The sequence below is a fragment of the Passer montanus genome, unplaced genomic scaffold, assembly GCF_014805655.1.
Source record: "Passer montanus isolate IOZ18808 unplaced genomic scaffold, ASM1480565v1 scaffold57, whole genome shotgun sequence".
NCBI lineage: Eukaryota > Metazoa > Chordata > Aves > Passeriformes > Passeridae > Passer > Passer montanus.
Window position 1 is genome coordinate 4,102,826 of NW_024370705.1, and position 12,751 is coordinate 4,115,576.

General features: G+C 64.4%; 2 protein-coding genes and 1 long non-coding RNA gene across 3 annotated transcripts; 2 read left to right on the forward strand and 1 right to left on the reverse strand.

Annotated features, from left to right (window-relative positions):
- Positions 1 to 141: 141 nt before the first annotated feature.
- On the forward strand, positions 142 to 2,722 carry CFAP73 (cilia and flagella associated protein 73). Its single transcript, XM_039725850.1, is given in 7 exon segments — positions 142 to 439; positions 961 to 1,096; positions 1,226 to 1,346; positions 1,349 to 1,524; positions 1,615 to 1,836; positions 2,108 to 2,266; positions 2,363 to 2,722. Coding segments are annotated over 7 exon segments (969 nt in total). The 5' UTR covers positions 142 to 380; the 3' UTR covers positions 2,459 to 2,722.
- A 96-nt stretch (positions 2,723 to 2,818) lies between these two features.
- DDX54 (DEAD-box helicase 54) lies at positions 2,819 to 7,882 on the reverse strand. Its single transcript, XM_039725839.1, has 19 exons — positions 7,698 to 7,882; positions 7,541 to 7,611; positions 7,279 to 7,464; positions 7,141 to 7,190; positions 6,991 to 7,032; positions 6,653 to 6,748; positions 6,422 to 6,543; positions 6,198 to 6,259; positions 5,945 to 6,076; positions 5,489 to 5,699; positions 5,052 to 5,186; positions 4,606 to 4,827; positions 4,443 to 4,516; positions 4,160 to 4,357; positions 3,853 to 3,998; positions 3,665 to 3,778; positions 3,475 to 3,579; positions 3,190 to 3,293; positions 2,819 to 3,115 (listed from the first exon to the last, which is right to left on the reverse strand). Exons 1-19 carry the CDS (start codon positions 7,750 to 7,752, stop codon positions 2,886 to 2,888), a joined length of 2,355 nt encoding a protein of 784 aa, XP_039581773.1. The 5' UTR covers positions 7,753 to 7,882; the 3' UTR covers positions 2,819 to 2,885.
- Positions 7,883 to 8,947: 1,065 nt separating this feature from the next.
- LOC120510317 lies at positions 8,948 to 12,745 on the forward strand. Its single transcript, XR_005629453.1, has 3 exons — positions 8,948 to 9,298; positions 9,730 to 12,323; positions 12,608 to 12,745. It is a non-coding gene; the product is annotated as an uncharacterized LOC120510317 (long non-coding RNA).
- Positions 12,746 to 12,751: the final 6 nt, after the last annotated feature.

The window sequence follows — 12,751 nt, forward strand, 5'->3', positions numbered from 1 at the left end:
ACAGTGGGAGCTGGAGCAGGCTGAGAGGGACAGGGAGGGGTGGGGATGGTGCTTGGGGTCGGGCTGTGCACAGAGGGTTCTGAAGGGTCATGGAGCCTGAACAGAGGATCCTGAGGGCTGGAGGGAATGGAGTGTGGTGGAAGGATGAGATGGTTTGAGGGGCCAAGAGTGGAGCCTCCCTGCAAACAGCCTGGTGCATTCATTCCCTATGCCCAGCACCATGCCCTCGCTGCGGCGGCGCTGGGAGCCAGCCAGGAAAATCCCAGGGAGCTGCGGGAGCCTCTGGCTGCCCCTGGCAACTCTGTTGTGCTGCCACCACCTCGGCTGTCCCGGTCCCAGCTCCTCCGCAGGCCCCTGGGCGAGGAGGAGGCACCGCTGAGATGGACTCGGAGCTGGAGGAGCGGTTGCGAGAGGCTTTGCGGGACAAGCTTCGGCTGCTGTGAGTGATGCCCCTCTGCCCTCCCCGTGGCAGGTGACCAAAGAGCCTGCAACCAGGCCAGCATGTCCTGCGTGCCCCGTGATCTCGGTTTGTGCTCCCATCTCCGGGTGCCACTGCCAGGGTGGGTGCCACTGGGTGGGGGCAGCGTCCCCAGCTGAGGCTTCCAGGGAGGAGAGGACACTGCAGCCGTGGGCTGGGGGCAGGCAGGGGCATTCCCCGGGTTCTAAGAAGAAAGCTGAGATTGTGGTGTGACTTGTCCTTCCCTGGGGAACCGCGGTGCTGGGTGGCTCCAAGTAGGGTAGGCTGAAGTGGGAGGGGTGGGCAGGAGCGAGGGCGAGCAAGAACATGAATGCAGGCAGGGCTAAGCCTGTGCAGCTCCTGACAGCCCCTGCACCCACGGGGGAGCGGGCCAGGCTCCCCGCGCCGAGCCCGCGGACAGCGGTGGCCCGTGGCAGCCCTGCCCGTGGCAGCCCTGCCCGAGGCACGGTGGCAGACGCCCTGCCCAGGCTTTCCCTCCGCAGCCCGGCCGAGCTGCGCGCAGCCCGTGGCAGCAGGGCGGCAGTGCGGGGCCCGGCCACGCTGCCGCTGTCCAGCCGTGTGCTCCTGAAGCGGCGGGAGGTGGCGGACGTGGAGCGGCAGCTGCGGGACCAGCGGCAGGTGAGGGCCAACCCAGCGTCCCCTGCCGCGGGGACAAGGGGCTGGCAGGCGCGTCCCCACTCCCCACGGGCTGCCACCCTCGGCTGTGCCCGAGCGTGGGCATTCCTCTCGGCACCCTCCATCCCGCAGGAGTTCCAGCAGCGGATGCAGCGCCTGGCGCAGTGCCGGCAGCAGCTGGCCCGGAGGCAAGAGCAGCACCGCGACGCCGTGCTCAGATTCGACTCCTTCCTGAAGGTGCGTGGCGGGGGCCGGGCCGGGCCGGGCGGAGGGTGCCCGCTGACCCGCTGCCCGCGGCGCAGGCGGAGGCGGCCCGGCGGGAGCGGGAGCGGGAGCGGCTGCTGCGGCACCGGGAGCGCCTGGCCCGGCGCCTGCGGAGCCTCCGGCCCTTCGGGGACTACCTGCGGGACGCGCTGGCCAGCGTGGGGCAGGTGAGCTCCTGCCGTGCCACCCCGCGTGTCCCCAAGCCCCTTGGAGCGGTCATCCCTCCAGCCCTGCCTCAGCCGCCTCTCACCGCCCAGTTCCAGGACGTGCCGGCCATGCTGGTGCATTTCGGGGTGCTGGCGGGGGTGCGGGCAGCCCTGGCACGGGAGGCAGAAGCCGGGCAGGAGCAGCTGGCCCAGGGCAGGGCACAGCTCCAGCGGTACCGTCAGGACACCAGCACCCAGCTCCTGGGCACCAGGAACGAGCTGGCCCGGCTCCATGCACGCCTGCAGGCTGCCCGCCAAGACGTGCTCCAGTGGGTAAGGGAGGTGTGGGGTGCCCAGGGACCCCCAGGGAGAGGGGCAGCAGTACAGACCCCAGGTGTGCTGCACAAGGGAGATGCCCACTGTGGTGGTGGTGCCAAATTGGGCTGCACGCTTCTGGGCTGAGCTGAGGGTCCCCACTTGCCCAAAAAATCAGCAGCTCTGCATGGGGAGGATACACAGCCAGGACTCCTGGGCCCCCCAAGCCTGGCCTTGGGGGGCACAGAAGGACACGGGACAGTGGCCAGAGGCTCACTCTGTCCCCCAGGAGTCCTGCTGGACCCACATCCAGAGCACAGCCATCCAGAAGACCCTCCTGCTGGGGCAGATCAAGCTGGCTGTGCTGAACCTCTTCCAGCAAACCACGGCACAACTCAGGATCCCCATGGACAAAGCCCAGGAGGACACGAAGGCCCAGTTGGACATGGTCAGCACAACCCTCTCCCCAGGACAGTGGGGCTGGGGCCACACAGAGGCACTTGCATCCCTGGATGGCTGTGGCATCAGGCTCCCATCTCCACAGGTGCTGCTCTGCATGCAGGCCCTGGCTGACATCTGTGCCACTGGCACACACCCACAGCACCACAGGAGTGCCAGGCTGCTTCGGGGCCAGGAATAGCCCCTGGGGACACCTGCCTGCTCCTGGGGCTGGGGTGGGGCTGCCAGGGCCAGCATGGAGCCACAGGACCCCTGTGGATGGAGGTAATTCACTGCAAGTCTAGAAGCAACATGGACGGCAGTGGCACCACACCCAGGCAGGGCCAGGGCACTCCCAAGGTTCCCTCCTGCACAGAGCACCCCAGGCTGGAGGACGAGGAGGAGGGAGCTGCTGTTGGCATCTCTGAAGGTGTTTCACGCCAAAATACATCCAGCTGTGCAGCTGCATGCTCATTCTTGCAGCATATGCTTATTCTTGCGTCTCTAGGGATAGAATTACCCCAAGCACGATGCTTGGAGCAAAGACAGAGAGAAGCTGGGATGCAAAACCAACCGATATTTACTGTCCCCTTCCCCAGCTCCCAGCCCCGGCGGAGGGGACGCGTGCCCTACATCCTCTTCCTGAGCTTGCCCTTCCTGGCGGCGCCGGCGCGGCGCCCGAAGGCCATCTGCCGCAGCTCCTGCACGCGCTGCCGGTTGCGGGCCTTGAGGCGCTTCAGGCCCCCGCTCTGCAGGAAGCGCTGCTTGGCCGCCTTCTTGCGCTGCTTCAGGATCTGCTGCTTGTTCTTCAGCTCCGAGCGCACCCTGCCCTGCGCCGGGGGCTGCGCGGGGCCTGTGCCTGCAGGGGACATGGCTGTGCTCAGAGCCAGGCTCAGGGGAGCAGCGCAGGGCTCTGTGGCTTCAGGAACTCACCGTGCCCACGCCTGTGCTTCCCTCTGAACTGCTCCCTGCTGCGCGGCCCTTCCTCATCCTCATCCCGCTCGTCAACCTTGTACTTCTGCTTCCACTTCTCATAGCTGGGATGGGCGTGTTAAGGGAACATGTGGGGACTCCTCGCTTGACCCTGTGCTGTAGTTACCAGACTGTGCTCCCTCCCCTGGCTGCTGCCCTGGCAGGGGATGGAGCCCTGACACGCAGGTCCAGCCCTGCTCCCGCAGTGCCCAGCCCAGGTGGGCAGCAGTGCCCATGGCAGGATACAGGTTGTTTTTGTAGGAGCTGCTGATGTAGCGCCCGCTCTCCGTCCGCACCTTCTTCTTGTCCTCCTGGCCTGTCTGCCCCACAAACCGCTTCTTCTTGCGGTCCCTGCCAGAGACAGAAAGGTGGTGGGACCGAGCAGTGCCACCCCAGCCCTAGTTCTCCCTCCAGCCCATGGGCAAAGCCCACTCACCACTTGAGGAGCTGCTTGTTCTTGTTGAGGTTGTGGTTCTCGTCGCCCATGAGATCCAGCACGGCCCCGGCCGCCTGCTGCTCGAAGGCGCTGCCGTCGCCGCCCACGCTCAGCCTGCCAGGGGGGGTGATGAGAGCAGCTCCACACAGGCTGGGAGGGGACAGCAGCAGGAGCCCCCCCAGACTTACCCCCGCTCACTCTCAAAGTCCTTGGGCCGGTATGGGATGTAGAAGTCCTCAGCCTGCTGTGCCGGCTGCTGTGGCTTTTTCCTGGGACCATCTTCTCCTCCTCGGCCCCGCTTTCGCTTCTGGCCCCCCACATTAGAGAACACATCCTGGACGGGGACAGTGGAGGGGTTCAGGAGCCATGTCCCCCCAGTATTCCCACAAGTCTCTGCACCGATCCCCAAACCCCAGCACAATCTGGGGGCCCTGGTGCTGCCAGCACCAGGCCAAGGCAGCTCTGCAGCAGTTCCTGCATCCATGACCCAATTACCTGGAGGTCTTCCTGCTCTCCTTCCCCTTCCTGGGGCTCGGGAGGGGCCGGGCACTTCCCCTGCCCTTTAAGTGCTGCTGCCCGCTTCTCCTGCTGCCCACGCTGGAACTTCTCGATCAGGGCACGGTCGTGGCGCCGCTTCGATCGCATCACGGTGCTGGCCGCTGTCCGGGACGTGGCGTTGATCTCAAAGATGGTCTGTCCCCAGGGCAGGAGCATCATTCCCAGTGAGCCACGTGGCCATCCCATCCCATCCCATCCCCATCCCATTATCTCAACTCACCGCCTTGGACTTGTAGGTTTTAATGCTATCCACCAACTTCAGCCTCTGCAGCTCGGTGTCTTCGAAGCGAGCTCCTGGGGAAGGCAGGCAGGGAGAGGGGCACAGATCAGTTTCCTCGGGAGGGCAGTGGGGTCCCCTCCCTTGGCATGCCCCCAGCACTCACTGAAGAGGGGGTGCATGCCCAGCTGGGACACATCCAGGTCCTTGGCCCTCTTGATGGACTCTGGCGAGGGGCCGGGCCGGGAGCGCAGGTACTGCTTGTGGGCGTTGTCGGCGACGCGGCGGAGGCTGCGCAGCTCCAGAGAGCCCTCGTGGTCCGTCAGCAGCAGGCACTCCTCGTCATCCACCAGGCTCTGGGGGACACGGCCCAGGACCCCGCCAGCATCTGCAGCCCAGGGCACACCGTGTCACCTCCCAGCACCCACCCTGCATTTCTCAGAGCAGAGCTGACAGCTCCATGGAGCTGTTCAATCAGCATCCCACACACACAGGGTGTATCACAGCCCCCAACACCCCATTTTCCCCATCTGTGTGAGGGCCCACCACAAGAGCACAAACTCCAGCACTGGCCAAGCAGAACACCCCAGAGGCCACACAGCCACCCCTCACCTGCAGGCATCTCCTGGGCTCCGGCGAGGACGAGCGGGCGCCCCAGGAAGAGGTGGAGGTCGAACACGTAGGGCATCTCATCAGGAGCCACCAGCGAGTAGGCAGTGCCACTCCGGCCAGCTCGGGCCACACGACCTGGCACGGGCAAGAGGAGAATGGGAAACCATGCCTAGCCTGGCCCCACCCAGGCAAGGGATCCCTGGTGTCCCTGGCAGTCTACACATATGACATTTACCATGAAGGCATGGCTGGCAAGGGGCTTTGGGTGGCTGGGGAAGGGGCAAGGAGAAGCCCTACAGTGAAGGTAGGGCTGCCCCCAAGAGCCAGTCCTGCCCCCAAGAGTCCTCACAGTCCAGCTGGGACATCAGGGACACTGACACTGCTTTGTTCCCAGTCTGTCCCTCAATACCACAACACAGGTGGGCACTGGCACCCACCGACACGATGCAGGAACAGCTTGCCCTTGGCAGGGAAGCTGAAGTTGATGACATTGTCCAGCATGGGGATGTCCAGGCCCCGGGCAGCCACGTCGGTGACCAGCAGCACTGGGCACTTGCCCTGGGAGAACTTGGCAATGTTGATCTTGCGGGCAGTCTGGTCCAGAGAGCTGTAGATGTGGGTGCAGCGGATGCCCTGTGCCGTCAGCAGCTGGGAAAGGGGGAAAAGAGATTGCATGGATGTGCCCTCAGCAGAGAGACAGGGCCAGAGACTCCAGAGTACACCTCCAAATCCCACTGTGCTCCCTCCTCTCTCTGAGGGGTGAATGGATGCAGCACTTCCATGATCACATATTCTGGGATTTCTCCTTCAACCCAGTGAAACAGAGGGAGAGATTCCAGCAGGGACCTGCCACAGCTGCAGGCCCCACGAGGGCACCCCCAAATGCCACTTACCTCCCTCAGATACTCCGTGTGGTGCTTGGTGGCCACGAAGACGACTGTCTGGTCCTGGGGCTTCACCACGCTGCGGAGCAGGTGGAGCAGCACGGCCGGTTTGTCGTCCCCGCGCACGTGGAAGAACACCAGCTGCAGCATGAGAGCAGCCCTCAGCCCTGTGCCACCACTGCCACCCTCGTGCCCTCCTTGGCAGCAGGTGGCTCGCAGGGGGTAGGGGGCACAAAGCCCGTCTTGAACTCCCCCATCTCACCTTGAGCTGCTCACTCAGCTTGGACTCCACATCCAGGCGGATCAGCATCGGCTCAGTGAGGCCTGTGGTGGCACACAGGACATGGGTCACTCACAGGGTGTCCTGCTGGGGACACCCGCCTGGCCCAGCATTAATCCAGCTTGGTTTTCCCAGTGCTGGGCTCGGCCTGGCTGTGGGGCTGTGCCGTGTCCCCGTCCCCAGTGCCACCTGGCCCAGGTCCTCACCAGCCCGGGCAAACTCGACGAGCAGCTTGGGCAGCGTGGCGGAGAACAGCACGGTCTGGTGGCAGTCCGGGAGCCGGGCGATGATCTCCTGGAGCTGCTCAGCAAAGCCCATCTCAAAGAGCCTGCAGGGGAGGGGGATGGGACATGGGACATGGCAGGTCCCTCCCTGCCACTCCCTGGGGCTCTCACCCGTGTGGGGACACTGCCAGCCCTGGGGACAGCCCTGCTGACCTGTCGGCCTCGTCGAACACCACGTACTCCACCGTGTGCAGCTTCAGCTTCATCTCCACTGCCACGTGCACCAGGCGCCCAGGGGTGGCTATGATTCTGTGGGGACACAGGTGGTGACAGGTGCAGGCTAAGGGGGAGACAGTGTCCCCACAGCATCCTGGGAGCAGGTCCCAAATCCAACCCAAAGACGATACAATAGAGACCCTGTTGTCCCACAGCAAGCTGCTCCAAGGGAACACCAGGAATGCCCATCAGGCACACCAGCTCTAAACACCAGGATGTCCCCATATGGCTGGTGGCCATTCCCCCACTGGGTCCCCTCCCTGTGCCCCACTCACATGTCAGGGTTCTCATGCAGGGCAGCAAACTGGTCCTCCATCCTGTGAGAGAAGGGAGAGGCTGGGGTGGCGCTGGGCAGCTCAGCCCCTCACCAGGTTTTGGGGAAACTCAGGGAAGCAGGGATTGCAGGGGACACGGGGACAGCTTACTTGTCTCCTCCCAGGATCAGGGCTGTCTTCAAGCCAGTGAACTTGCCCAGCTGCAGGGTGAGGAATAAACATATTGGTGGGATGTAGAACCGAACCCATTGCCCCCACTGTTCCCACTCGCCCCCATGTCCCCTGTACCTCCTTGGTGAACTTGAGGGTCTGCAGGGCCAGCTCCCGGGTGGGCGAGAGGATGAGGGCGCGTGCCCCGGCCTGGCTGGGCGCCTTCAGCCGCTCGAACATGGGGATGAGGAAACAGGCCGTCTTCCCGCTGCCCGTCCGGGCCATCGCCACCACGTCCCGGCCACGCAGGATGGCAGGGATGGTCTGTGGGACACCACTGTCACCGTCACCGTCCCACTGCCACCCCCTGGGACAGGGACCCACCGCTCCCCAGGCTCACCTTCCTCTGGATGGGCGTGGGCACCTTGTAGCCCTTCTTCATGATGCCCTTGAAGACAGGGTAGCTGAGGCCTAGGGGAACAGGGACAAGTGAGAGGGCATGGGCAGGAGGGGACAGTCCCTGCCCCAGGGACAGCTGTCCCGTGCCTCACACGCACCCATGGACTGGAAGCCCCCGGATTTCTTCTTCTTCTGGTTCTGGGCCCGCACCATGGCCTGAGTGTCCAGCTCAGCATCCTCCTCGGCACCATTGTCCTCCTCGGCGGTGGTAGGGAAGGCAGGCAGTGGGGTCACAGGCACCTGGGGACAGTGGGGGACGTGACTGTGGTGATGGGTCAGGGTCACTGCAGCTCTGCACTGCTGGCATGGGCAGGCACTGCTGGTGACTGTGGGGACTGGGGACACTGGCATTGGGGACACTGGCACTGGGACACGGGTACCGGGACACGGGTACTCAGGACATCGGCGTTGGGACTCAGGTGCTGGGGACACTGGCACTGGGGACACTGGCACTGGGGACACGCGTACCAGGAATAGGGGCACTGGGGACACTGGCACTAAGGACACCGGTGCTGTGGACACCGGCACATGGAGACCAGGGCCGCAGTTCCCTTCCCTTCCCTTCCCTTCCCCTTCCCTTCCCCTTCCCTTCCCTTCCATCCTCCCGCTGGCCCTCCCTGCCACTGCCACCCCCGGGGGTGTCCACAGCCCCCCCAGACCCCCGGGAGTGAGCCGTGCCGTGCCGTGCCGTGCCGCGGGGCGCTGCCCCGGCTCTCGGGGCTCGCTCCGCCTCGCTGCCCTGCCCAGACCCTGGCCTCCCCCTGTGCCTTGCCCCGCTGTGTCCAACCCGCGTTTCTCCGCTTGTCGCCCTGCAAGGTCCCGCAGCCACGCTCCGTCCTTCTGTGACGAGTCCCTGTTTGGTGCCAAGCCCCAGGGCCCTGCCTGGGCAGCTCCGCGGATGAGGAAGGAGGATGTGGCCAGGCTCCACTCGCTGCTCTGGAGCCCCCCGCCTGCCCCCCGGAGCCAGCCCGGCCTCTCCCCGCGCTGCAGGGCCGCTCCCCTGCGAGCCGAGCACCCTCCGGCCTCCGCTGCCCCGGCCGCGGCTGAGCCCGGCCGCAAGGAGAGCCGGAGTGGCTGGAGGCAGCCCCGGGGCGATGCCTGCCCCGCAGGCTGGGCTGCTGCTGGCAGAGCACGCTCCCAGTCTGTCAGCCGGCTGAGCACCCCCCCGGACAGGATTCACCTTTCTTCCAGCCTCGGCACAGAAAGGTGGAAGAACCGGAGCGCTCCAACAACCCCCGCTGCACCCCAGGGCCCTCTGGTGAGGGGTCGGTCCAACAGCGTGTCCGGATCTCCGGTGCCAAAGAATGCCAAGGCAGCAGGTGGCTGCACAGCCAGACCCCCCTGGAAGTGATGCCAGGTGTCCCTCTGGATGTACATACAGCCTTAGTCTGCCTGAGACCTGTAACCAAGCCCACGAGGACCCTGGGCCTTTCCGTGGCTGGAAATGAAGGATGGGGCTGTTCCGTGCTGGAAGACAAGCCAGCAGCCTGAGGTGACCACAGTGCTGGGAGCAGTGGTGTCCTGGTTCAGGGCACACCCCCGTGACACCAGAGCAGGACAGCCTTGGTGGGAGCAGCTGCTTCCCGTGATGTCCAGGGGCTGTCAGGAGGTTCCTGCTCTCTGGGAAATCCAGCCGGGAGGTCGGAACAGCAGGAGACAGGAGTGTCCCCAGTGCAGTCCAGGGCCCGTCCAGGCACAGGTACAGGGACATTGTAGGGACAGTGCAGCTCCGTGGGGACAGGCAGGGCCATGCAGCTCCCAGAACAGGGGGTGCTGCTGGGGTGGGGGCCCAGGTGAGGTTGGCTGGGGCAGGTGGGGTCTGAGGGCCCTGACAGGGACCTTTGCTGAGCATGTGAGAGGCATCCTGCTCCATCCCACCTGTGCTCGTGCCTGCAGGAATGCAGGACATCCCGTCTGTCCTGCTCAAGGTGCGTCCAAGGTGGTAGAAACCCTTAGGAATAGGGGCTGCACAGCCTCTCTGGCCTCCTTCCCACTGCTCCACCATCCTCAGGGTGAAAATTCTCCCTTTATCCAGTCAGAGCCTTTCTAGTTTGAGTTTGTATCTGTTGTCTCATTCTGCACTGGAGCACAAACCTTGGCCCAGCCCTCACAGCCGCCTCCTCTTTGCAGGTACTGAGAGGCTGCTGAGGCCCTCCCCAAGGTTCCCTTCTCCAGGAAATGAGCTCCATTCCCTCTGCCTGTCTGCACAGGATGTGCCTTGGTGTCTCCCTGCTGTCCTTGCTTTGTGCCACCAACACCTTATGGACTCCTCTGACAAAGCAGGACAAGGGAGGACGAGCACAGAGGTGAGGAAAGCACTGCCCTGCATCCTGCTGGCAGCAGGATGACCCCAGGCTGGATGGGGTTTGTGACAGAGAGGGATCTGCCCAGGGATTTTGGCAGCTTGTGGTGTGAGGAGGTGCTGAGTAGATCCATAATTGTGTGGCTGAGGGCTGTGAGGTGCTCACAGCAGTGCCACGGTGTCGCCAAGTTAGTGCTCCGAGACAAATCTGGGATCTGTGGGATGCTGCTGAGTGATGTGAGCATCTCCAGAACTCCTCCATTTCCTTTGCTGAGGTGGGAGAGAGCAGCTGTGTGTGTATGGAGGCGGATAAAGGGCATGGGATGGGTGTGTGGGGTTTGCAGTCACTGCTCACAGGGAGGCTGCAGTGAGAGCTGCTGAGGTTCCTGGAGTTTGGTAACTCCCATGCCAAGGGAAACACTCACATTCACCCAAGGACACACCAAGCCAGGTTAAGAGCATCATTCTGTCCCAGAAATGATTTTATTGCACCTTGAGCAGCAGCAGGATTGGGCCTTGGCCCACTCCAGCAGGTGGAGCTGGAGCCAGCCAGGAGCCTGCACTGGGGAATTTCTGCTCATTTCTGGGCCTGACAGGGAGCAAGAATAACCTGACGTTATTAAAACCTGGAAGGTGAGTGAGGATCCTGTGATTCGCTCCAGCTCTCAGATCTCTCCCTGTGCTTCCCACTGAGGCAATCCAGCAGCTCTTCTCCAGCTGGGGTAAAACTGGGGGGACAGGAGACAACTGAGACCTCAGGAGGGACTGACACAGTGCTGGTGTCAGTCCCAGCCTGATCAGCTCCTTGTGGGCACGGTGAGTGCAGGCTGTGAAAGCTGCAGGTCTCCCTGGGCTGGGAGAGAGTCCCGATGTGGTTTGGACACTAGATGGAGACAAGAGGGTTGAGGATTGACACGGAGCAGGAATGCTGCTCCAGCAGCAGGGGGGAGAGCCAGCGAGGGGAGTCCTCAGCAAACTGGGGAACTACCCTGGAATCTGAGCAGCAGAGAACTGAGCCAGTGTGATCCTGGAGAGCTGGAGCCCTTGAAAGAGGAAGCCTCTTAAAATAAGGAGAGATTTTATCTGAAAATCAAGTGAACAGTGGCCTGTGTGGCCAGGATTGGCCACTTTACCCCCACTGCTGTGTTGGGGTCCAAGGAATCAGTGGGGGAAACTAGAGCCCATCTCATCAGCCACACTTTCCTGTCCCACACTGGCCCAGGCTGTCACCAAGGCCTTCCAGGAGGTCAGAACTGGCACTTCCTTGCTATTTACACATGAGGACAATGTTGGTTAAATACAAATGTGTTGTTTGCATTTTGTTCCGTGATTCCCTCTCACATTGGTGCTTTGCTGTTGCCGTGTCCTCTTGTTCTGCCGGAGCTATCCAGCCCAGCATGAGAGCAAAAGCTGCTCTGTTACTGCTGGAGCTGGTGCTCACATGTAAAAAAAAACCCAAACCACATTAAATCTGAATGAAATGAGGTGGGGGAAGCGTTCGGTTGTTTCCTCCCTGCAGATCCAGCCTGTCCAGTGTCACTGGTGCCAGCTCAGGCCAGAGCTGTTGATGCAGAGGCCTGAACCAAGCTGGGGACCCTCCCTGCTGCTGCTCTCACTTTTCTGCCTGCTCAGCACTGACATCAGTCTCACTCTCCACCTCTGACTCCAGCCTGCCTTGTTGCTTCTGGGGCTGGAGGCTGCTTTGCACTGGAGCCAGCAGAGCGCTGGCACGGAGTGGGTGCCCTGCAACAGCAGCAGAGCTGGCGGCAGCCTGACCGTGGCTGGCTTCATCTCCTGCGGGACTTGGGAGAGCCAGCGCTCCTGGACTCCCCTCACGGCAGCGCCAGGGCACGGCGGGGCTGCCCTCAGCGCCCGCCATTCCTGCGGACTGGGAGGCCGCGTCTCCCTGGCTGTCCCGGCCCGGGAAGAAGCGGGGTCCCGGCCCGGGGAGCGGCGGCTGTCCCGGCCCGGGGAGAAGCGGGGTCCCGGCCCGGGGAGCGGCGGCTGTCCCCGCCGGGGGTGGCGCGGGGTCCCGGGCCCCTCGCTCCCCGAGCCGCTCCCGCCCGCCTTCCGCCGTTGCCCGGCGATCGCTGCTCTCCTCCCTGACCTTGGGGCGGGGCCTCGGCGCAGCCAATGGTAGCGCGCGCTTCACTTCCCCGCAGCCCACCCCCGCCGCTTCGGACCAATCAGCACACCCAACTGTCTTGAGGGACAGCGCTTCTATCCAATGGCGAGGCGAAGTGCGCGAGGCGGGGAGGCGGGGCGTGGTTAACGCGGATCCCCGGGCAGAGGGTGGGGGCAGGCTCGGTGCGCGGATTGGCGGCAGCCATGAGGCCCCGCCTCTCTGGGCGGGGCTCGCGCGGTAGCAGCCAATGGGAGGCGAGGGGCGGGGCGCGGGAGAGCCGCGTCGCTGCGGGCGCCGGTTCGTAGGGGCCGGGCGGGCCGGGGGTGCGGGGGTCCCGGGCCGGGCGGGCCCGGGGGGTTCGGAGCGCCCGGAGGGTCCCGGGGCCGCGGGCACGGGGGGCTGGTGAGGAGCAGGTTCACCCCGGGCTGGGAGGAGGGCGCGGAGAGGGCGCCGGGCCGGGCCTCCCCATGGCGGTGCCAGCGCCGTGCCGGTGTCCCTCTGTCCGGACGGCGACATCGGTGTGACCGTGCCCCGTGGCGCTGTCCCGGGCCCGCTTCATTGTCCTTTCCATCCCCTTTCAGAGAACTCCGTGACCTTGTGGCAGCGCGCGGCTCGGAAGAGCGCTCCGGGGAGCCGCCGTGCGCGGGCAGAGCCGTGCGTGCCCGGGACACCCAGCGCCATGCCGGCCCCCGCGCCCGGCCGGGCCTGCGCCGCGTGCCCGCCGC

What these genes read in the sequence shown, in the direction of transcription:
- DDX54 (XM_039725839.1), bottom strand. Translation starts at nt 7,752, where the DNA reads ATGGTGCGGGCCCAGAACCAGAAGAAGAAGAAATCCGGGGGCTTCCAG. An exon ending in GTGTTCGACGAGGCCGACAG is followed by an intron (nt 6,544 to 6,652) that starts GTCAGCAGGGCT and finishes CCTCCCCTGCAG; the next exon opens with GCTCTTTGAGATGGGCTTTG. An exon ending in AGCTGAGTGAGCAGCTCAAG is followed by an intron (nt 6,077 to 6,197) that starts GTGAGATGGGGG and finishes CTCATGCTGCAG; the next exon opens with CTGGTGTTCTTCCACGTGCG.